Genomic DNA, 24,809 nt, shown 5'->3' on the forward strand with positions numbered 1-24,809 from the left:
GTGGCTGCAACACTCATGGGTCATGGTGTGCTGCAACACACATGGGTCATGGTGTGCTGCAACACACATGGCACACATGGGTCATGGTGTGCAGCAACACACATGGGTCATGGTGTGCAGCAACACTCATGGGTCATGGTGTGCTGCAACACACATGAGTCATGGTGTGCAGCAACACTCATGGGTCATGGTGTGCTGCAACACACATGGGTCATGGTGGTGTGTGCAACACACATGAGTCATGGTGTGCTGCAACACACATGGGTCATGGTGTGCTGCAACACACATGGGTCATGGTGTGCTGCAACACACATGGGTCATGGTGTGCTGCAACACACATGGCACACATGGGTCATGGTGTGCTGCAACACACATGGCACACATGGGTCATGGTGTGCTGCAACACACATGGCACACATGAGTCATGGTGTGCTGCAACACACATGGGTCATGGTGTGCTGCAACACACATGGGTCATGGTGTGCTGCAACACACATGGCACACGTGAGTCATGGTGTGCTGCAACACACATGGGTCATGGTGTGCTGCAACACACATGGGTCATGGTGTGCTGAAACACACATGGGTCATGGTGTGCTGCAACACACATGGCACACATGGGTCATGGTGTGCTGCAACACACATGGGTCATGGTGTGCAGCAACACTCATGGGTCATGGTGCGCTGCAACACACATGGGTCATGGTGTGCTGCAACACACAGGGGTCATGGTGTGCTGCAACACACATGGGTCATGGTGTGCAGCAACACTCATGGGTCATGGTGTGCTGCAACACACATGGGTCTTGGTGTGCTGCAACACACAGGGGTCATGGTGTGCAGCAACACTCATGGGTCATGGTGTGCTGCAACACTCATGGGTCATGGTGTGCTGCAACACACATGGGTCATCGTGTGCAGCAACACTCATGGGTCATGGTGTGCTGCAACACACATGGGTCATGGTGTGCTGCAACACACATGGGTCATGGTGTGCTGCAACACACATGGCACACATGGGTCATGGTGTGCTGCAACACACATGGGTCATGGTGTGCTGCAACACACATGGGTCATGGTGTGCAGCAACACTCATGGGTCATGGTGTGCTGCAACACACATGGGTCATGGTGTGCTGCAACACACAGGGGTCATGGTGTGCTGCAACACACAGGGGTCATGGTGTGCTGCAACACACAGGGGTCATGGTGTGCAGCAACACTCATGGGTCATGGTGTGCAGCAACACTCATGGGTCATGGTGTGCTGCAACACACATGGGTCATGGTGTGCTGCAACACACAGGGGTCATGGTGTGCAGCAACACTCATGGGTCATGGTGTGCTGCAACACACATGGGTCATGGTGTGCTGCAACACACAGGGGTCATGGTGTGCAGCAACACTCATGGGTCATGGTGTGCTGCAACACACATGGGTCATGGTGTGCTGCAACACACATGGCACACATGGGTCATGGTGTGCTGCAACACACATGGGTCATGGTGTGCAGCAACACTCATGGGTCATGGTGTGCTGCAACACACATGGGTCATGGTGTGCTGCAACACACATGGGTCATGGTGTGCTGCAACACACATGGGTCATGGTGTGCTGCAACACACATGGGTCATGGTGTGCAGCAACACTCATGGGTCATGGTGTGCTGCAACACTCATGGGTCATGGTGTGCTGCAACACACATGGCACACATGGGTCATGGTGTGCTGCAACACTCATGGGTCATGGTGTGCTGCAACACACATGGGTCATGGTGTGCTGCAACACACATGGGTCATGGTGTGCTGCAACACACATTGATCATGGTGTGCAGCAATACACATTGATCATGGTGTGCAGCAACACACATGGGTCATGGTGTGCAGCAACACACATTGATCATGGTGTGCAGCAACACACATGGGTCATGGTGTGCAGCAACACACATTGATCATGGTGTGCAGCAATACACATTGATCATGGTGTGCAGCAACACACATGGGTCAGGGTGTGCAGCAACACACATTGATCATGGTGTGCAGCAATACACATTGATCATGGTGTGCAGCAACACACATGGGTCATGGTGTGCTGCAACACACATGGGTCACGGTGTGCTGCAACACACATGGGTCATGGTGTGCAGCAACACACATGGGTCATGGTGTGCAGCAACACACATGGGTCATGGTGTGCAGCAACACACATGGGTCATGGTGTGCTGCAACACACATGGGTCATGGTGTGCTGCAACACTCCTGGGTCATGGTGTGCTGCAACACTCATGGGTCATGGTGTGCTGCAACACACATGGGTCATGGTGTGCTGCATCACTCATGGGTCATGGTGTGCAGCAACACTCATGGGTCATGGTGTGCTGCAACACTCATGGGTCATGGTGTGCTGCAACACTCATGGGTCATGGTGTGCTGCAACTCACATGGGTCATGGTGTGCTGCAACACTCATGGGTCATGGTGTGCAGCAACACTCATGGGTCATGGTGTGCAGCAACACTCATGGGTCATGGTGTGCTGCAACACACATGGGTCATGGTGTGCTGCAACACCACATGGGTCATGATGTGCTGCAACACACATGGGTCATGGTGTGCTGCAACACTCATGGGTCATGGTGTGCTGCAACACTCATGGGTCATGGTGTGCTGCAACACTCATGGGTCATGGTGTGCTGCAACACTCATGGGTCATGGTGTGCTGCAACACTCATGAGTCATGGTGTGCTGCAACACACATGGGTCATGGTGTGATGCAACACTCATGGGTCATGGTGTGCTGCAACACTCATGGGTCATGGTGTGCTGCAACACACATGGGTCATGGTGTGCTGCAACACACATGGCACACATGGGTCATGGTGTGCAGCAACACACATGGGTCATGGTGTGCAGCAACACTCATGGGTCATGGTGTGCTGCAACACACATGAGTCATGGTGTGCAGCAACACTCATGGGTCATGGTGTGCTGCAACACACATGGGTCATGGTGTGCTGCAACACACATGGGTCATGGTGTGCTGCAACACACATGGGTCATGGTGTGCTGCAACACACATGGGTCATGGTGTGCTGCAACACACATGGCACACATGGGTCATGGTGTGCTGCAACACACATGGCACACATGGGTCATGGTGTGCTGCAACACACATGGCACACATGAGTCATGGTGTGCTGCAACACACATGGGTCATGGTGTGCTGCAACACACATGGCACACATGGGTCATGGTGTGCTGCAACACACATGGCACACGTGAGTCATGGTGTGCTGCAACACACATGGGTCATGGTGTGCTGCAACACACATGGGTCATGGTGTGCTGAAACACACATGGGTCATGGTGTGCTGCAACACACATGGCACACATGGGTCATGGTGTGCTGCAACACACATGGGTCATGGTGTGCAGCAACACTCATGGGTCATGGTGCGCTGCAACACACATGGGTCATGGTGTGCTGCAACACACAGGGGTCATGGTGTGCTGCAACACACAGGGGTCATGGTGTGCTGCAACACACAGGGGTCATGGTGTGCTGCAACACACATGGGTCATGGTGTGCAGCAACACTCATGGGTCATGGTGTGCTGCAACACACATGGGTCTTGGTGTGCTGCAACACACAGGGGTCATGGTGTGCAGCAACACTCATGGGTCATGGTGTGCTGCAACACACATGGGTCATGGTGTGCTGCAACACACATGGGTCATGGTGTGCTGCAACACACATGGCACACATGGGTCATGGTGTGCTGCAACACACATGGCACACATGGGTCATGGTGTGCTGCAACACACATGGCACACATGAGTCATGGTGTGCTGCAACACACATGGGTCATGGTGTGCTGCAACACACATGGCACACATGGGTCATGGTGTGCTGCAACACACATGGCACACGTGAGTCATGGTGTGCTGCAACACACATGGGTCATGGTGTGCTGCAACACACATGGGTCATGGTGTGCTGAAACACACATGGGTCATGGTGTGCTGCAACACACATGGCACACATGGGTCATGGTGTGCTGCAACACACATGGGTCATGGTGCGCTGCAACACACATGGCACACATGGGTCATGGTGTGCAAGCAACACTCATGGGTCATGGTGCGCTGCAACACACATGGCACACATGGGTCATGGTGTGCAGCAACACTCATGGGTCATGGTGTGCTGCAACACACAGGGGTCATGGTGTGCTGCAACACACATGGGTCATGGTGTGCAGCAACACTCATGGGTCATGGTGTGCTGCAACACACATGGGTCTTGGTGTGCTGCAACACACAGGGGTCATGGTGTGCAGCAACACTCATGGGTCATGGTGTGCTGCAACACACATGGGTCATCGTGTGCAGCAACACTCATGGGTCATGGTGTGCTGCAACACACATGGGTCATGGTGTGCTGCAACACACATGGCACACATGGGTCATGGTGTGCTGCAACACACATGGGTCATGGTGTGCTGCAACACACATGGGTCATGGTGTGCTGCAACACACATGGGTCATGGTGTGCAGCAACACTCATGGGTCATGGTGTGCTGCAACACACATGGGTCATGGTGTGCTGCAACACACAGGGGTCATGGTGTGCTGCAACACACAGGGGTCATGGTGTGCTGCAACACACATGGGTCATGGTGTGCAGCAACACTCATGGGTCATGGTGTGCAGCAACACTCATGGGTCATGGTGTGCTGCAACACACATGGGTCATGGTGTGCTGCAACACACAGGGGTCATGGTGTGCAGCAACACTCATGGGTCATGGTGTGCCTGCAACACACATGGGTCATGGTGTGCTGCAACACACAGGGGTCATGGTGTGCAGCAACACTCATGGGTCATGGTGTGCTGCAACACACATGGGTCATGGTGTGCTGCAACACACATGGCACACATGGGTCATGGTGTGCTGCAACACACATGGGTCATGGTGTGCAGCAACACTCATGGGTCATGGTGTGCTGCAACACACATGGGTCATGGTGTGCTGCAACACACATGGGTCATGGTGTGCTGCAACACACATGGGTCATGGTGTGCTGCAACACACAGGGGTCATGGTGTGCAGCAACACTCATGGGTCATGGTGTGCAGCAACACTCATGGGTCATGGTGTGCTGCAACACACATGGCACACATGGGTCATGGTGTGCTGCAACACTCATGGGTCCATGGTGTGCTGCAACACACATGGGTCATGGTGTGCTGCAACACACATGGGTCATGGTGTGCTGCAACACACATTGATCATGGTGTGCAGCAATACACATTGATCATGGTGTGCAGCAACACACATGGGTCATGGTGTGCAGCAACACACATTGATCATGGTGTGCAGCAATACATATTGATCATGGTGTGCAGCAACACACATGGGTCAGGGTGTGCAGCAACACACATTGATCATGGTGTGCAGCAATACACATTGATCATGGTGTGCAGCAACACACATGGGTCATGGTGTGCTGCAACACACATGGGTCACGGTGTGCTGCAACACACATGGGTCATGGTGTGCAGCAACACACATGGGTCATGGTGTGCAGCAACACACATGGGTCATGGTGTGCAGCAACACACATGGGTCATGGTGTGCAGCAACACACATGGGTCATGGTGTGCAGCAACACACATGGGTCATGGTGTGCTGCAACACACATGGGTCATGGTGTGCTGCAACACTCCTGTGTCATGGTGTGCTGCAACACTCATGGGTCATGGTGTGCTGCAACACACATGGGTCATGGTGTGCTGCAACTCTCATGGGTCATGGTGTGCAGCAACACTCATGGGTCATGGTGTGCTGCAACACTCATGGGTCATGGTGTGCTGCAACACTCATGGGTCATGGTGTGCTGCAACACACATGGGTCATGGTGTGCTGCAACACTCATGGGTCATGGTGTGGCAGCAACACTCATGGGTCATGGTGTGCTGCAACACACATGGGTCATGGTGTGCTGGCAACACACATGGGTCATGGTGTGCTGCAACACACATGGGTCATGGTGTGCTGCAACACTCATGGGTCATGGTGTGCTGCAACGACTCATGGGTCATGGTGTGCTGCAACACACATGGGTCATGGTGTGCTGGCAACACACATGGGTCATGGTGTGCTGCAACACACATGGGTCATGGTGTGCTGCAACACACATGGCACACATGGGGTCATGGTGTGCTGCAACACACATGGCACACATGAGTCATGGTGTGCTGCAACACACATGGGTCATGGTGTGCTGCAACACACATGGCACACATGGGTCATGGTGTGCTGCAACACACATGGCACACGTGAACTCATGGTGTGCTGCAACACACATGGGTCATGGTGTGCTGCAACACACATGGGTCATGGTGTGCTGAAACACACATGGGTCATGGTGTGCTGGCAACACACATGGCACACATGGGTCATGGTGTGCTGCAACACACATGGGCATGGTGTGGCAGCAACACTCATGGGTCATGGTGCGCTGCAACACACATGGGTCATGGTGTGCTGCAACACACAGGGGTCATGGTGTGCTGCAACACACAGGGGTCATGGTGTGCTGCAACACACAGGGGTCATGGTGTGCTGGCAACACACATGGGTCATGGTGTGCAGCAACACTCATGGGTCATGGTGTGCTGCAACACACATGGGTCTTGGTGTGCTGCAACACACAGGGGTCATGGGTGTGCAGCAACACTCATTGGGTCATGGTGTGCTGCACACACATGGGTCATGGTGTGCTGCAACACACATGGGTCATGGTGTGCTGCAACACACATGGCACACATGGGTCATGGTGTGCTGCAACACACATGGCACACATGGGTCATGGTGTGCTGCAACACACATGGCACACATGAGTCATGGTGTGCTGCAACACACATGGGTCATGGTGTGCTGCAACACACATGGCACACATGGGTCATGGTGTGCTGCAACACACATGGCACACGTGAGTCATGGTGGGCTGCAACACACATGGGTCATGGTGTGCTGCAACACACATGGGTCATGGTGTGCTGAAACACACATGGGTCATGGTGTGCTGCAACACACATGGCACACATGGGTCATGGTGTGCTGGCAACACACATGGGTCATGGTGCGCTGCAACACACATGGCACACATGGGTCATGGTGTGCAGCAACACTCATGGGTCATGGTGCGCTGCAACACACATGGCACACATGGGTCATGGTGTGCAGCAACACTCATGGGTCATGGTGTGCTGCAACACACAGGGGTCATGGTGTGCTGCAACACACATGGGTCATGGTGTGCAGCAACACTCATGGGTCATGGTGTGCTGCAACACACATGGGTCTTGGTGTGCTGCAACACACAGGGGTCATGGTGTGCAGCAACACTCATGGGTCATGGTGTGCTGCAACACACATGGGTCATCGTGTGCAGCAACACTCATGGGTCATGGTGTGCTGCAACACACATGGGTCATGGTGTGCTGCAACACACATGGCACACATGGGTCATGGTGTGCTGCAACACACATGGGTCATGGTGTGCTGCAACACACATGGGTCATGGTGTGCTGCAACACACATGGGTCATGGTGTGCAGCAACACTCATGGGTCATGGTGTGCTGCAACACACATGGGTCCATGGTGTGCTGCAACACACAGGGGTCATGGTGTGCTGCAACACACATGGGTCATGGTGTGCTGCAACACACATGGGTCATGGTGTGCAGCAACACTCATGGGTCATGGTGTGCAGCAACACTCATGGGTCATGGTGTGCTGCAACACACATGGGTCATGGTGTGCTGCAACACACAGGGGTCATGGTGTGCAGCACACTCATGGGTCATGGTGTGCTGCAACACACATGGGTCATGGTGTGCTGCAACACACAGGGGTCATGGTGTGCAGCAACACTCATGGGTCATGGTGTGCTGCAACACACATGGGTCATGGTGTGCTGCAACACACATGGCACACATGGGTCATGGTGTGCTGCAACACACATGGGTCATGGTGTGCAGCAACACTCATGGGTCATGGTGTGCTGCAACACACATGGGTCATGGTGTGCTGCAACACACATGGGTCATGGTGTGCTGCAACACACATGGGTCATGGTGTGCTGCAACACACAGGGGTCATGGTGTGCAGCAACACTCATGGGTCATGGTGTGCAGCAACACTCATGGGTCATGGTGTGCTGCAACACACATGGCACACATGGGTCATGGTGTGCTGCAACACTCATGGGTCATGGTGTGCTGCAACACACATGGGTCATGGTGTGCTGCAACACACATGGGTCATGGTGTGCTGCAACACACATTGATCATGGTGTGCAGCAATACACATTGATCATGGTGTGCAGCAACACACATGGGTCATGGTGTGCAGCAACACACATTGATCATGGTGTGCAGCAATACATATTGATCATGGTGTGCAGCAACACACATGGGTCAGGGTGTGCAGCAACACACATTGATCATGGTGTGCAGCAATACACATTGATCATGGTGTGCAGCAACACACATGGGTCATGGTGTGCTGCAACACACATGGGTCACGGTGTGCTGCAACACACATGGGTCATGGTGTGCAGCAACACACATGGGTCATGGTGTGCAGCAACACACATGGGTCATGGTGTGCAGCAACACACATGGGTCATGGTGTGCAGCAACACACATGGGTCATGGTGTGCAGCAACACACATGGGTCATGGTGTGCTGCAACACACATGGGTCATGGTGTGCTGCAACACTCCTGTGTCATGGTGTGCTGCAACACTCATGGGTCATGGTGTGCTGCAACACACATGGGTCATGGTGTGCTGCAACTCTCATGGGTCATGGTGTGCAGCAACACTCATGGGTCATGGTGTGCTGCAACACTCATGGGTCATGGTGTGCTGCAACACTCATGGGTCATGGTGTGCTGCAACACACATGGGTCATGGTGTGCTGCAACACTCATGGGTCATGGTGTGCAGCAACACTCATGGTCATGGTGTGCTGCAACACACATGGGTCATGGTGTGCTGCAACACACATGGGTCATGGTGTGCTGCAACACACATGGGTCATGGTGTGCTGCAACACTCATGGGTCATGGTGTGCTGCAACACTCATGGGTCATGGTGTGCTGCAACACACATGGGTCATGGTGTGCTGCAACACACATGGGTCATGGTGTGCTGCAACACACATGGGTCATGGTGTGCTGCAACACACAGGGGTCATGGTGTGCAGCAACACTCATGGGTCATGGTGTGCTGCAACACACATGGGTCATGGTGTGCTGCAACACACATGGGTCATGGTGTGCTGCAACACACATGGGTCATGGTGTGCAGCAACACTCATGGGTCATGGTGTGCTGCAACACACATGGGTCATGGTGTGCTGCAACACACATGGGTCATGGTGTGCTGCAACACACATGGGTCATGGTGTGCTGCAACACACAGGGGTCATGGTGTGCTGCAACACACAGGGGTCATGGTGTGCAGCAACACTCATGGGTCATGGTGTGCTGCAACACTCATGGGTCATGGTGTGCTGCAACACACATGGCACACATGGGTCATGGTGTGCTGCAACACTCATGGGTCATGGTGTGCTGCAACACACATGGGTCATGGTGTGCTGCAACACACATGGGTCATGGTGTGCTGAAACACACATGGGTCATGGTGTGCTGCAACACACATGGCACACATGGGTCATGGTGTGCTGCAACACACATGGGTCATGGTGTGCAGCAACACACAGGGGTCATGGTGTGCTGCAACACACATGGGTCATGGTGTGCTGCAACACACATGGGTCATGGTGTGCAGCAACACTCATGGGTCATGGTGTGCTGCAACACACATGGGTCTTGGTGTGCTGCAACACACAGGGGTCATGGTGTGCAGCAACACTCATGGGTCATGGTGTGCTGCAACACACATGGGTCATCGTGTGCAGCAACACTCATGGGTCATGGTGTGCTGCAACACACATGGGTCATGGTGTGCTGCAACACACATGGCACACATGGGTCATGGTGTGCTGCAACACACATGGGTCATGGTGTGCTGCAACACACATGGGTCATGGTGTGCTGCAACACACATGGGTCATGGTGTGCAGCAACACTCATGGGTCATGGTGTGCTGCAACACACATGGGTCATGGTGTGCTGCAACACACAGGGGTCATGGTGTGCTGCAACACACAGGGGTCATGGTGTGCTGCAACACACATGGGTCATGGTGTGCAGCAACACTCATGGGTCATGGTGTGCAGCAACACTCATGGGTCATGGTGTGCAGCAACACTCATGGGTCATGGTGTGCTGCAACACACATGGGTCATGGTGTGCTGCAACACACATGGGTCATGGTGTGCTGCAACACACAGGGGTCATGGTGTGCAGCAACACTCATGGGTCATGGTGTGCTGCAACACACATGGGTCATGGTGTGCTGCAACACACATGGGTCATGGTGTGCTGCAACACACATGGGTCATGGTGTGCAGCAACACTCATGGGTCATGGTGTGCTGCAACACACATGGGTCATGGTGTGCTGCAACACACATGGGTCATGGTGTGCTGCAACACACATGGGTCATGGTGTGCTGCAACACACAGGGGTCATGGTGTGCTGCAACACACAGGGGTCATGGTGTGCAGCAACACTCATGGGTCATGGTGTGCTGCAACACTCATGGGTCATGGTGTGCTGCAACACACATGGCACACATGGGTCATGGTGTGCTGCAACACTCATGGGTCATGGTGTGCTGCAACACACATGGGTCATGGTGTGCTGCAACACACATGGGTCATGGTGTGCTGCAACACACATTGATCATGGTGTGCAGCAATACACATTGATCATGGTGTGCAGCAACACACATGGGTCATGGTGTGCAGCAACACACATTGATCATGGTGTGCAGCAATACACATTGATCATGGTGTGCAGCAACACACATGGGTCAGGGTGTGCAGCAACACACATTGATCATGGTGTGCAGCAATACACATTGATCATGGTGTGCAGCAACACACATGGGTCATGGTGTGCTGCAACACACATGGGTCACGGTGTGCTGCAACACACATGGGTCATGGTGTGCCGCAACACACATGGGTCATGGTGTGCAGCAACACACATGGGTCATGGTGTGCTGCAACACACATGGGTCATGGTGTGCTGCAACACACATGGGTCATGGTGTGCAGCAACACACATGGGTCATGGTGTGCAGCAACACACATGGGTCATGGTGTGCAGCAACACACATGGGTCATGGTGTGCTGCAACACTCATGGGCTTGGTGTGCAGCAACACACATGGGTCATGGTGTGCTGCAACACACATGGCACACATGGGTCATGGTGTGCTGCAACACACATGGCACACATGGGTCATGGTGTGCTGCAACACACATGGCACACATGGGTCATGGTGTGCTGCAACACACATAGGTCATGGTGTGCAGCAACACTCATGGGTCATGGTGTGTAGCAACACACATGGGTCATGGTGTGCAGCAACACACATGGGTCATGGTGTGCAGCAACACACATGGGTCATGGTGTGCAGCAACACACATGGGTCATGGTGTGCTGCAACACACATTGATCATGGACATGTTGGAACTCACATGTGTCATGAAGACAACGTCCACTGTTATGTTATGTAAAATATTATAAATGTTTTACCAGTATAATACCATGGACCACTGGAACAAAAATGATCATGGTTGTGGGTATTTTTTGACTAGACCTCGTGGTAAATATAGTGGTACTTATAGGACTTAGCCAGCCACGAGGCCACCAAAACAAAAACAAATTTGCGGTCAAATGCAAATCATGAGGTAACAAACGTTTGGACAACCATCGTAAAATACACAATGTCCAATCTAGAGGGGAAGTTATCATATAGAAATATTCTTTTACTCACATAATATCATCCCTAAATGGGTGTTAGTTTATGTAATTAAGAGATAGATAAACTACCTTGGCTAATCACGTGAAGAATATAAGGTTTATAAATCCAGCTTGCTGGCAGCCCCAGGCGATGCCAGCTCACGTACGCCCGGAGCCACCACACAGTCTCGTCAAAACACTGGCCTTGTTTGCACATACATGTTTTTCACAGAACATTTATAGGCATATAACTATAAACATATACATAAGTACACACAGAAATCACAATAGTGTGATGCATCAAATGAACAAATCCACGAGGGCCGTGATGTGGGTTCACAACCTACGTTCGAGAGGATCCCATATGTTGGAAATTTCCAACACTGAATACAACACTGTTGTATTCTCATTAATTATTACTAATTCTACTAATCATTGTAGTGATTAAAATTAACCCAACGTAGAATTCACATGTACTAATAATTGCATCTGTACAGTAAGGCTAGAATTCTTACGTCACCCGACGCCAGTATTGCGTCAGATTTCATTGTAATAAACACATTTATATCCAATGTGCCTGAGAATTGAATTCGATTCTCTATAATCAACGGTGTTCTGTGTGATAATTAATTACAGATAAACTGATCTCCAAATAAGGCCAAATAGAGCATTTATAGTTATAGCTGTTATCTAGTAATAAAATTAACGTCACGCGTGAATGCCCTGGAGAGATTATAATTCTTCTCCATTGTTCGTTTACTATCATAGAACTGGCAAATAATAATATTTCACTCTTCCAAATAATAAACCCGTCCTAACCCGAGCATTTCAAGCACAACCGCGAGAAATGATAATATCCATAATAATAATTTGGTTAATGGACGCGGAGCGGGGAGGAAGAAGACGCCAGTCCACGTGTTGAAGCGCTCGCGAGCAGACCTGTTCACGTGGTGCTCACGAGGAGACACCATTACCCAACCACCAGGGTAAACACTATCAAATCTCCAGAAGAAAGTCGCCACTGTGAGGTGTGAAGAACCTTGCAGACAATACCTTCACCTGGTGTCAGTGTCATCTACAGAACCTGTTAAATTTGGTTCTATGTAACTCCATGTGACCGGCCAGTGGAGCGCGTCATTATCTAGGATAGACAAGTTCAGAGCCTAGGACGCGACTTTCGGCAAGCTTTAACTTACACAGTGCCCATATTAGCTAAGTACCTTATCCTTGTTTGATGCATCAGATCGGGGGTGGGTTTATAGCTGGGTAGCTTGTCGTGACGACGTATAACAACAAAAAATCACAGGTCAATATCCCTCTCTTACCATTAATGTTAATTTTATTGAGCATAGAAATCCAGTAATTTAAACTGTTGCTACTGGAAACATTTGTTTTGCAGCGTGTGTGAAGAATTCTCCGAGCTGTCATTTCCCATGTTAATCAACTCCTAGTGTTCCATGACGAGTCCAGGAGAATCAGAAGAAGCGTCGTGACTAACTTTCTAAGGAATCGTCATTAAGCTAAGATTCCTTTGTATTCCTGTAATTTCTTATCTGTACTCTTTTACATGCAGAACTCTGTTCATTGGATTACCATGTGTTTATTATGATTATTATTATTCATGTTCATGATCTATGTTCCCATTAATGATAACGATAATGATTTCATAAGTATTCATAGGATTAGATTATTATACATTGGATTAGTGAACGAACCACACTAGTTCCTGGACGTACTGAGTTCCAGTAATAACCCCCCAATGTGGGTGTTTGAGGTTTGATTCATTTAATTATACAGCCCATTAATTATTTCAATGATCATATTCTCTAGTATTTTATCCATAGTTACTGGTTCATCTAGGAATTATCTAATGATCATATTTTCTCAGTTTCTCTCTTTACTATAAAAGTGGGTGGTCCTTCGTAATTAATTTTACTATATTAATATTTAAATAATTAGAGTCAAGCCCCAAATGTCCCACACCATATGCGGCTTAATCGACTGTGCCACGACATGGTTAAAAGAATTGCATGGTTGAAAGAATTAAAAAAATGTGGCACAGTCGATTAACGCGCGTCTGTGATCCTCTCGGACGTATGTTCGAATCCTCATCATGGCCCTTGTGGATTTGTTCATATACATAAGTACCTTTTTAACTGTTTAAAGGCACAGTATTAAATGATTTAAGAACAACATGTCAGTAACTAGGAGGAGAGGTCTTGTTGTTGTTGATTTAGCGGCAAACGTAGGATCGAATGCTCCCCGGCGTACCCGTGAAAGTTTAATCGCAAAATCGAATGGCGAAATGAATGTCGCTTATCATCGGATACTAATGATCCTTGCAGCCAATAAACACACAGATAAGCAGATGATTGGCGAGCCCCAGGAGTCCCTCAGAGTAACAAGCGCCGGCCCCATCCCGGTGCGTGAGAACACTGAGTAGCAAACCCAAAAATTCTGCCCAGCTAAAAAGCAAAAGTCATGCAGTGCCCCGGGCAGAGCAGAAGCCAGCCGCCCCCAACGTCTGAGGGCACACCAAGAGCCACCAACTCGCGGCACCTCTGGAGTAAACCGGCGCCGGACACAGTCACCCAGCCCGAAAACGTTCAAAATCTATCAACTATCCTGTGACCCAAGGCGATATGTACGCCAGGTGTTGCAACAATCCAGACCATTCAATAGGAATGCCAAATGGCAGAATCATAATCCAAAAAAGAGGAGGAGAGGTGGTTGATATCAGCAAACGACCACAGACCCCCCTCCGCTGCTACCGTCAAGCACATTCATCACCACACCACACAGAGCTTAAGTATTTGTTGAGAAGATTATTGGGCAGCCAATTTTATTCTTACTTCAAATATTGATCCCTAATAACAAATAATTAAGTGGGTGTGGAGGTGGTTAGGAACAGGGCCAAAGCACCAAACTCCGTGTAACTGTTGTTATATAACTTTTATAGTAATAAATGTTCACATTAATCTTTCTAACTTAATGATAGACTAATAACAAATCTTTGTCAACATTTTGCTATACGATCGTTTTCCTTACAAGTAACTTGCTGCACTTTGTATTATGTAATAATAATAATAAATGTTTATTCAGGTAAAAGTACATACATACAAAATGAGTTACAACCAGAATGTTGGATTTCTAGGTAGAGCTAGTACATACTATGCCTAAAGCTACTAATACGCACAGCATTTCGGGCAAGATTTAAGAAAAACATTTAAAAACTAAGACCTAAACTAAGCGAGAAGAAAATAATGAGTTGGACTGAAAAAGGGAAAAAGAAAATTGAATGACAATAATTGTATGTTGGATAGAACAGCAGAAATTGCAACAGATCATCATAATTCATTTACATTAAATAAACAGGCAGACTACAATTTTTTATTACATGTTTTTGTACAAGTTCATACTAAGCAGATATGGTAATCTTTATTACAACATACTAATGAGTGTTTTTACTAGCGGGAAAGTGGGAACAGCAGTCACTCTGACCCTGTGCTTCCTTAAACTATACGCAGACAAGCTAGACCCACAAGAAGGACGTCGGAAGCAGCTACGCTTTTTCTTTGTTTTGTCTTACTTTGAATTTTATTTGATATTATTTCCTTTCTCTATATATTATGCCTAGCGTTGGGGAATTGAAATTAACATTCATTTACATGTGAGTGGGAAAACTCGGGTAAGACATATGACCCCCAATGACTACATAACATACTGCCTCACTTGACACCATAAATAACAAGACAATTTAATTTACTTCGTTGGATCAGAGATGCAAGACAACTCACCTGGGGACAGAGGGCTGGCGGGTCGACAGTGCATGCCGCCCACATCCACCTATGAGGGCAGTACAACTCACCTGGGGCAGAGGGCAGAACAACTCACTTGGGGCAGAGGGCTGGCGGGTCGACAGTGCATGCCGCCCACATCCACCTATGAGGGCAGTACAACTCACCTGGGGCAGAGGGCAGAACAACTCACTTGGGGCAGAGGGCTGGCGGGTCGACAGTGCATGCCGCCCACTTCCACCTGTGAGGGTAGGAGGGGCAGTGGTATGCCAGTACTAAAATGGGTGTTCATCAGCGCCAGACTCATGTTCCTCTCCAGGTCCAAAAGCGGCGGCAGCTCCGGGAACTGCGCTGAGATCTGAGGAATAACACGAGGCCTTCACTGCACATGCTTCCGAAAGTAGTTGTGAGCTTCATTGACAAACTATTTTCAACTTACCTTCTGCACAAAAAAACTGAAAGCTAATAATTACAAAATCACTGACGTTTTAGCACATGCCTAAACCCACGACGGACGTGATTGGAGGGTAACGGGAGTGGTACAAGGAAGTTTGTGGTATTCGTTACTAAATACTAGATTATATTGGCCTGAGGAACCTGATAGGGTCGCTTGATTTGCTTAAAGAGGGGTCGTCTCTGAGGTTTCCCTGGGTGTACAGTCTGGGACGAGAGGGTCTGTACTCTAGGGTAGGGACTCTTACCATACAACATAAGGAGCCCTGTTCAACATACAACATATGGAGCCCCCCTCACCATACAACATAAGGAGCCCTGTTCAACATACAACATAAGGAGCCCTGCTCATCATACAACATAAGGAGCCCTGCTCACCATACAACATAAGGAGCCCTGCTCACCATACAACATAAGGAGCCCTGTTCAACATACAACATAAGGAGCCCCGCTCATCATACAACATAAGGAGCCCCGCTCCCCATACAACATAAGGAGCCCCGCTCACCATACAACATAAGGAGCCACACTCACCATACAACATAAGGAGCCCTGCTCCCTATACAACATAAGGAGCCCCGCTCACCATACAACATAAGGAGCCCCGCTCACCATACAATATAAGGAGTCCTGTTCACCATACAACCTAAAGAGCCCCGCTCACAATACAACATAAGGAGCCCTGTTCAACATACAACATAAGGAGCCCCGCTCACCATACAACATAAGGAGCCCTACTCATCATACAACATAAGGAGCCCTGTTCAACATACAACATAAGGAGCCCTGCTCACCATACAACATAAGGAGCCCTGTTCAACATACAACATATGGAGCCCCGCTCACCATACAACATAAGGAGCCCTGCTCATCATACAACATAAGGAGCCCTGTTCAACATACAACATAAGGAGCCTTGCTCATCATACAACATAAGGAGCCCTGCTCACCATACAACATAAGGAGCCCTGCTCACCATACAACATAAGGAGCCCTGTTCAACATACAACATATGGAGCCCCGCTCACCATACAACATAAGGAGCCCTGTTCAACATACAACATAAGGAGCCCTGCTCATCATACAACATAAGGAGCCCCGCTCATCATACAACATAAGGAGCCCCGCTCACCATACAACATAAGGAGCCCCGCTCACCATACAACATAAGGAGCCCCGCTCACCATACAACATAAGGAGCCCCGTTCACCATACAACATAAGGATCCCTGCTCCCCATACAACATAAGGAGCCCCGCTCACCATACAACATAAGGAGCCCCGTTCACCATACAATATAAGGAGCCCCACTCGCCATACAATATAAGGAGCCCCGTTCACCATACAACATAAGGAGACCCGCTCACCATACAACCTAAAGAGCCCCGCTCACCATACAACATAAGGTGCCCCACTCACTATACAACATAATGAGTCCTGCTCACCATAAACATTTGGTGTATCTTACACTATACAACATGAACTTTTTTTCTCACAATACAACACGTAATCGTCTACGAGATATACAATTTGTGTTGTTCACCATTCAAGATCTGGAGTTCCATTCATTATAAAACATTATGTTCTTAAACTATACGACACTATACGGGTGTTCCACTCATCATACAACATGTGATGCTCAATACACCAAACACTATGTGTTGTTCCATTCATGATACATGTGGTGTTCCGCTCGCAATGCATGTGGTGTTCCACCCGCAATACATGTGGTTTTCCACCCACAATACATACGGTATTACATTCACGATTCATATGGTATTCCACTAACCATACATGATGTGGTTTCCCAATTAATGTATATGCAGACTCCGTCTCTGCATGTCCCTGTATCCATCCAAATGCTATGCCATAGGAAGCTGTGTTTACTTTCTGTAGGAGAGCGTGGTGTTGAATCAGTCTCAGGCATGGTTAACATTGTTAATTATTTATTAAGGAGTCGGTCCAGTGTCTTTTCTATTAATTTTTCAATAGAAAAGTTATGAGTTAGAAGATGAGATCTTTGTTTAGTTGAGAGTTATGTGAGAGTGGACTGACTCCTGATGTTATAGCATGGTTAGTGACAAGGAGTCTGGATAGTGTGAAGTGTGTTGTTGGGTGACTAGACGTGGTTGGTTAAGGACTGGGCGGGCTGTGTTCTTTCAGTTCACTAATGAAGCTGCCATACTGTATTGCATTTTGGTACAAAGCACTATTGTATTGTGCATTCGTACAGTGTACTACTGTGTTATGTGTTTTTATAGTGCACTAATGTATTGTGTGTAGGTACAGTGCACTACTCTATTGTGTTTTGGTATAGTGCACTACTGAAACTGCCATACTGTATAGTATGTTGCTACAGGATTGCCTAGTTGGACGCCAGAGTGTGCAGACGTGCACGTCTGCCCTGCCAGTTGCTACCTGGAGTTGCGTGTGGGAGGGTCCAGTTTGGCGTGTCGGCGCCATGATGGCCCCCCTCACCCCTGTTGTGCATCCTGTAGGTCTCGAGTTTTTTGATCGAGCGGGTTATCCTTATGTGGGGCTAGTGCTGTGGGACATGCTGTGGGTCCCTGTGGTGGATGTTTATGGCATTGAACTAGTGACTGCCCGCAGGGTGACTGTCAAGACCTTGCCCCTGCCAGAAGGTGTTGGCACTGTGGCTGTCTCCGATCGGAGTGGTGCCATCACGTATGTTAGCATGCTTGGGGCGCCCTTGGAATTCCCGGAGGGGCTCCTGAGGCATTATTTCGGCCAGTTTGGAGCGGTCGTCAGTGTGTGGTTGCACCTGCTCTCCTCGGGTCCGCTAAAGGGTGTGCGGTCGAACATTCACACCCTGGGAATGAGGCTGCGGGCGGACATTCCGTCTCAAGTGAAGCTCCTGGGTTGTTATGTTAGGGGGGTGTATTATGCCCGTCAGCCCCGTACATGTTACCGTTGCGGCCTCTTGGGCCATCAGGCTGCTGGGTGCTCTGCACCTGCTGTCGCGCCCGTCAACCTTTTCCGTGAGGAGGACTTCCCGCCGCTCCCCGTGGAGGAGGATTCGGTGGCTGTGGATGACTCTTTGGCTGCTGACGTGCCCTGTGTGTCGCCTGTTTCGCCTCTTGTTGCTGTCGCCTCTCCTCAGGAGGTTGTGTCGCTGTCGGGTGCTCGTCCTAGCCTGGTTGCTGTCTCGGATGCTCCCGTTGTTCTTCCAGATCCTATCTGCAAAGCTTCCCCCGTCTTCATGTTCTTCAACTGTGGTGCCTGTCACTGCGCCCTCGACGTGTGCCCAGGCTGTGGGGCCTCCTACTCTGCTCGACCTGGTTCCCCGTGTGGTTGAGGATGCTGCCGTCCTGCGGAGAGCGTTGGTTTGCCCGGCTTGTGTTGACCGGGTCTCTGGGTCGACATCCGGCTCTGATGATGTGCGGCCGGTGCCCAAGCGTTCCCGGCGATCTTCTTCTGCCTGGGCTGATGTGGGAGAATTCGACGATTGTGGGTCTTCCAGCGACGGTGGTGTGGTTCCAGTTGCGTCGCATTCTTCAGTGGTGGCGGAGGTCCATGTGCCTGCGACTGCCAGTGACGGTGTTTCGGACTTCCCTTCTGGTGTGGTGCCTGTGGAAATTACTTCTGGTGCGTCGCCCGCGTCAGATGGTTCTGGTTTTGCATGGGTGAGGGTGGTTCTTCCTGCTGAGGTTCGTGGTGATCTAGTGGTGGTGTTGATAAAGGCTGCTCGCTCTGGGGGTTCCGTACCCCTAGCCTCGATCCCTGTTTCATCGGCGGCGGTTTTGCCGCTTCTCCATCTCCGGCCGGATCTTCTGGTTCTGCTGTGTTGGGGGTGGTGTTACCTCCTCGGCAGCCTTCGCCTTCTCCTGTGCAGCCGGCGGCGGGGCCGTCTCGGTGGCCTACGTACGCTTCTTCGGTATCCTTTGCTTCCTCGGGCGAGGTGGTTTGCCATGACCCTTCTCGTTATGCAACTTCTGCCGACCAGCTCCGAGAGCTGCCGTTTCCGCCTGATTTAGTGATTCCTGAATTTATTGCCCCCCCCCCTCTCCCGTGAAACATGGGAATCGTTCGCCTACTGACATGGAGTATTTGATATGGGAGACCTACAAGCACAAGTATCCTCTATATGAGCTCCCGGAGAAGTATTCGCCTCCTGTTGAGGTTTGTTCTCCTTTCCAGTGATTTATTTTGTTTACCTGGTTGATTGCTATGTGTTGTGGGGTTGTGTCCGTTTGTGTGCGTGGATGTGGGGTGCGGTTGCGTGTGTGTGTGTGTGGTGGGGGGGGGAGGGGGGAGGGCTTGTATTCCTTGTTCCTGCATGTTTCATGTTTCCGGTTCCTGTGCGTACCGGTGTGTGCTTGTTTGTGGAGTGTTTGTGTGCCCTTTGGGCTGCTTGTGTGGCCCTGCCTGTTTTTGTTCCCGTTATCGTGTGTAGCTGATGTTCCTTTCTTTTTGTTTGTGTGTAGTCTTTCTGTTCCTTTATTTTTCGTGTCATTATGTATTGGTGCCTCTCCGCGTGTGGATACGGGGCCGGCAGACTTGTTTTGTGTTGTGTATCGGTGGTTGGGGTGTTGGGTGCGGGTTTGGGATGTACGCATGCACGCATTTTTGTACTGTCTTGTATTATGTTTATGTTTTTTGTTAGGTTTTTACTGACAGCCTTTTGGCTGTCTGTATTTTCTGTTTTTTGTGCGTTTTCTGTATTTTATGTTTTTTATATATTTTATGTATTTTGTGTATTTTCTGTATTTGTCATTGTGTACTTTTGTGCTTTGTGTTTTGTGATTTGTTGTTTGTGTTATGTTTGTTTTGTTCTTGGTTTGTTGTATTTCTATGCATACTTGCGTGTCATGCTCCCATTCTCCTCATGTCTTATACTGGTGTATCTCTGTACTGGATTGTGTTAATTGTTGTGTTTTTGTTGTAGTCCCTTCAGGCCGGTATTTTATGCATTTGTACTTTTGTACTTTTTTCTTGCTTTTGAGCTTTTGTAATTTGTGTCTTTTGTGTTCTGTTTGTTTTGTTCTCATTTATTGTATTTATACGCATGCTTGCATGTAAAAATAAAAATAAATAAAAAATTGTGTTGTTCACCATTCAAGATGTGGAGTTCCATTCATTATAAAACATTATTATCTAAAACTATACGACACTATACGGGGTGTTCCACTCATCATACAACATGTGATGCTCAACACACCATACACCTTGTTGTTCCACTCATGATACATGTGATGTTCCGCTCGCAATACATGTCGTGTTCCACCCACAAAACATGTGGTGTTCCACCCGCAATACATATGGTGTTACATTCACGATTCATATGGTATTCCACTTACCATACATGATGTGGTTTTCCAATTAATGTACATGCAGACTGCCACTCTGCATGTGCATTTATCAATCCATATGCTATGCTATAGGAAGTAAGTAATTATCAAAAGAAGGCACCAAACCGGGAAGGCAATGTAGCACCATCAAATGCGCAAAATAATCAGAGGGCGCTAAATATCACCAAGGATGCCAATACGAGAACAAAAATGCATAAGGCGAATGATATCAAAAGTATCCGAGTCACCAAGAATTCTATTGAGGGACAGGTGACCGCGAGGGGCGGTCGGAAAGCAAGACACACGCTCGTCCTGGAAGTCAGGACATTCAAGAAGGACATGCACGACCGTAAGAGGGACAATGCAACTAGGACAATAAGGAGCAGGGCGGCGCTCCATCAAGTGACCACGGGTTAAGCAAGTATGGCCAATACACAACCTCGCCAGAGCAGTTTCCCACCGCCGGTTACGGTAGAAGGAGGACGGCCACGAGGAAACACAACATTTAAGAGTACGGAGCTTGTTACCAGTAACAGACAACCAAGAAGCCAGCCAATGGGTAAGGACTGAGGAATGGATAACCGGGTTAAAGTCGGAATACGGAATGCCTTTATGAGAGACGGGACAAGAGCGGACAGCTTCCTTGGCGGCAGCATCCGCACGCTCATTTAAAGACACCCCAATATGGCTGGGAACCCAACAAAACTCAACCGACTTAAATTTACTGTGAACAAGAAACAGCCAATGCTGGATCTCGACAACTACTGGATGAACCGGATTGAAGGACCCGAGAGCCATGAGGGCACTACGAGAGTCAACTACTACCATGAAGGAGGATTGTCTCCGGGAAAGCAGGAGACGAAGAGCATAGAGAATAGCATAAAGTTCCGCTGTAAAGATGCTAGTCTCCGGAGGTAAGCGACACATATAAGTGCGATCAGGAAAAACAACAGAGTAGCCAACACCGTCCGCCGACTTTGACCCATCGGTGAAGACAGAAACGGAGCGGGAGTGAGAAGAAAAGTGCTCAAGGAAAAGGCGTTTTAGAACCGTAGGAGGGGTAAAAGCTTTAGTGATACGGGTCAAGGAAGTACAAAACCGCGGAAGAGGGACTCTCCATGGGGGCAAAGAAGGAACAACACGAGAAGAAACATTAGTAATACGAACGGAAAGAGAATCCTGGAGGCGAGATAACCGGACAGAAAGAGGGACGTGGTGAAGAGGAACAGGAACCGCAGGAGGGGTAAAAGTTAAAGCACGACAGAGCCGAGAGGAAGGATGTTGTAAGGACCGCGCAAGATAGCGAAGACAGTAGCGATCACGGCGGTCCTGGAGAGACAGGAAGCCAGTGTCAACATACAAGCTAAGGACCGGAGTCGAACGAAAGGCACCAGAACTGAGGCGCAACCCAGTATGGTGCAAAGCATCAAGACGGCGAAGAGTAGAAGGAGAAGCAGACGAGTAAGCAGGGCAACCATAATCGAGCTTAGACAGGACAAGAGAGGAATGTAAAGCAAGGAGAGTGCGCCTATCTGTCCCCCAGGAAGTATGGGACAAGACCCGAAGGAGGGTAAGGGCCTTAGAGCACTCAACACGGAGGTAAGAGATATTGGGAGACCAAGACAAACGAGTGTCAAGGAATAACCCCAAAAGCTTCGCGGAATCATTGTATTCAAGGGGATGACCATAAAGTGACAGAGGGACGAAGAACAACCCGTTTCCGCGTAAAAGTCATGGCACAAGTCTTAGAAGTAGAAAACTTGAAGCCATGATCGGTGGCCCAAGACGACATGGCATCAACTGCAAGTTGAAGCCGGCGCTGAAGGAGAGGCGAATCATCACCCTGACAGCAAAGGGTAAGATCATCGACATAGAGAGCGGAGAAGACACCAGAAGGAAGAGAGGAAAGAAGACCATTGAGGGCAACCAGAAAAAGAGAAGTGCTCAGAACACTACCCTGGGGCACACCTTCGTATTGCTGAAAAGAGGGAGAGAGAGCGGTACCAAGGCGCACCCGACAGGAACGACGGGAGAGGAAGCTGCGGAGAAAGAGAGGGAGATGACCACGAAGGCCAAAAGAATGAAGTTGAGATAGAATATGATATCGCCAAGTGGTGTCGTAAGCCTTTTCCAGGTCAAAAAGGACGGCAACAACGGAGGTCTTCGCAGCAAAAGCAGTACGAATATAGACCTCCAAGTTCACTAGGACATCTGTCGTGCTGCGGCACTTGCGGAAACCAAATTGAGAAGGGGAGAGGAGGTGATGGTGTTCCAGGAACCACATCAGACGAACGTTAACCATACGTTCAAAGAGTTTGCAGACAACTTGTGAGAGCAATAGGGCGAAAGTCCTTTGGGGAAGTACCCAGAGACCCCGGTTTGCGAACAGGGAGGACAACGGCATCGAGCCAGTCCTCAGGGACTGACGACGACTCCCAGGTCCGATTATACAGACTCAGTAAATACTGAGACGTGCACGGAGGGAGATGGCGAAGCATTTCATAATGAATACCATCGGAGCCCGCCGCCGTAGAACCGCAGAGGGCCAGGGCAGAACGAAGTTGAGAGAGAGAGAAGGGATCATTATAGGGAAGCTGAAGATGAGTGCAGAAATCTAAAGGACGAGACTCAAGGACAGATTTACGAAGAAGAAAAGATTGGGGAAGATGAAGACCAGAGCTAACAGAAGAAAAGTGGGAACCCAGTACGGAAGCGACCTGCAACGGGTCCACCACAAGAGTATCATGGAGGTGAAGGACCGGTGAAACATCGGGAACGAACTTACCCGCTATTTTGCGGATACGCTTCCAGATCTGGGCCAGAGGAGTTTCGGACGTAATTGTCGAGACATAAGATGCCCAACATTCACGTTTAGCCGTACAGATGGCCCTACGGGCCACCGCACTCGCTTTCCGAAAGAAAAGAAAAGAATCGGTCGTCTGCCTACGGCGGTGCCTCTTCCAGGTTGCACGCTTACAGCGGACAGCCCGAGCACAGTCCGCATTCCACCAGGGAACGCACTTCCGTGGACCCCGAGAGGAAGAGCGAGGGATAGAGCGGAGGGCAGCGTTGAAGACAGTGTCATGAGAAAGGAGGAGAGCGCGAGAGAGAGGCAGAAGGGAGAGGTCAGAGAGAGTAGCACTGAGGGTAAATAGGGTCCAGTCCGCCTTAGCAAACTACCACCTAGGGAAAGGGAGGGAAGGGCGAAAAGAGAAAAAGGAAACAAGGATGGGGAAATGATCGCTCCCATGGAGGTCATCAAGAACCTGCCACGTGAAATCTAAGTAAAGAGAAGAAGAG

The 24,809-nt window shown here is 49.7% G+C and overlaps 1 protein-coding gene across 4 annotated transcripts in view; it reads right to left on the reverse strand.

The window, feature by feature from the left end:
- LOC123765234 (UDP-glycosyltransferase UGT5) overlaps positions 1-24,809 on the reverse strand; it is a 193,929-nt gene that overhangs the window by 48,987 nt on the left and 120,133 nt on the right. For all 4 annotated transcript variants that reach the window (XM_069335557.1, XM_069335558.1, XM_069335555.1 and 1 more), the window contains one exon: positions 15,942-16,106. In XM_069335557.1, the coding sequence (XP_069191658.1) occupies positions 15,942-16,106 (165 nt within the window). The remainder of the gene's footprint in view (positions 1-15,941; positions 16,107-24,809) is intronic.

Source organism: Procambarus clarkii, chromosome 33, assembly GCF_040958095.1.
Source record: "Procambarus clarkii isolate CNS0578487 chromosome 33, FALCON_Pclarkii_2.0, whole genome shotgun sequence".
NCBI classification, from domain to species: Eukaryota; Metazoa; Arthropoda; class Malacostraca; order Decapoda; family Cambaridae; genus Procambarus; species Procambarus clarkii.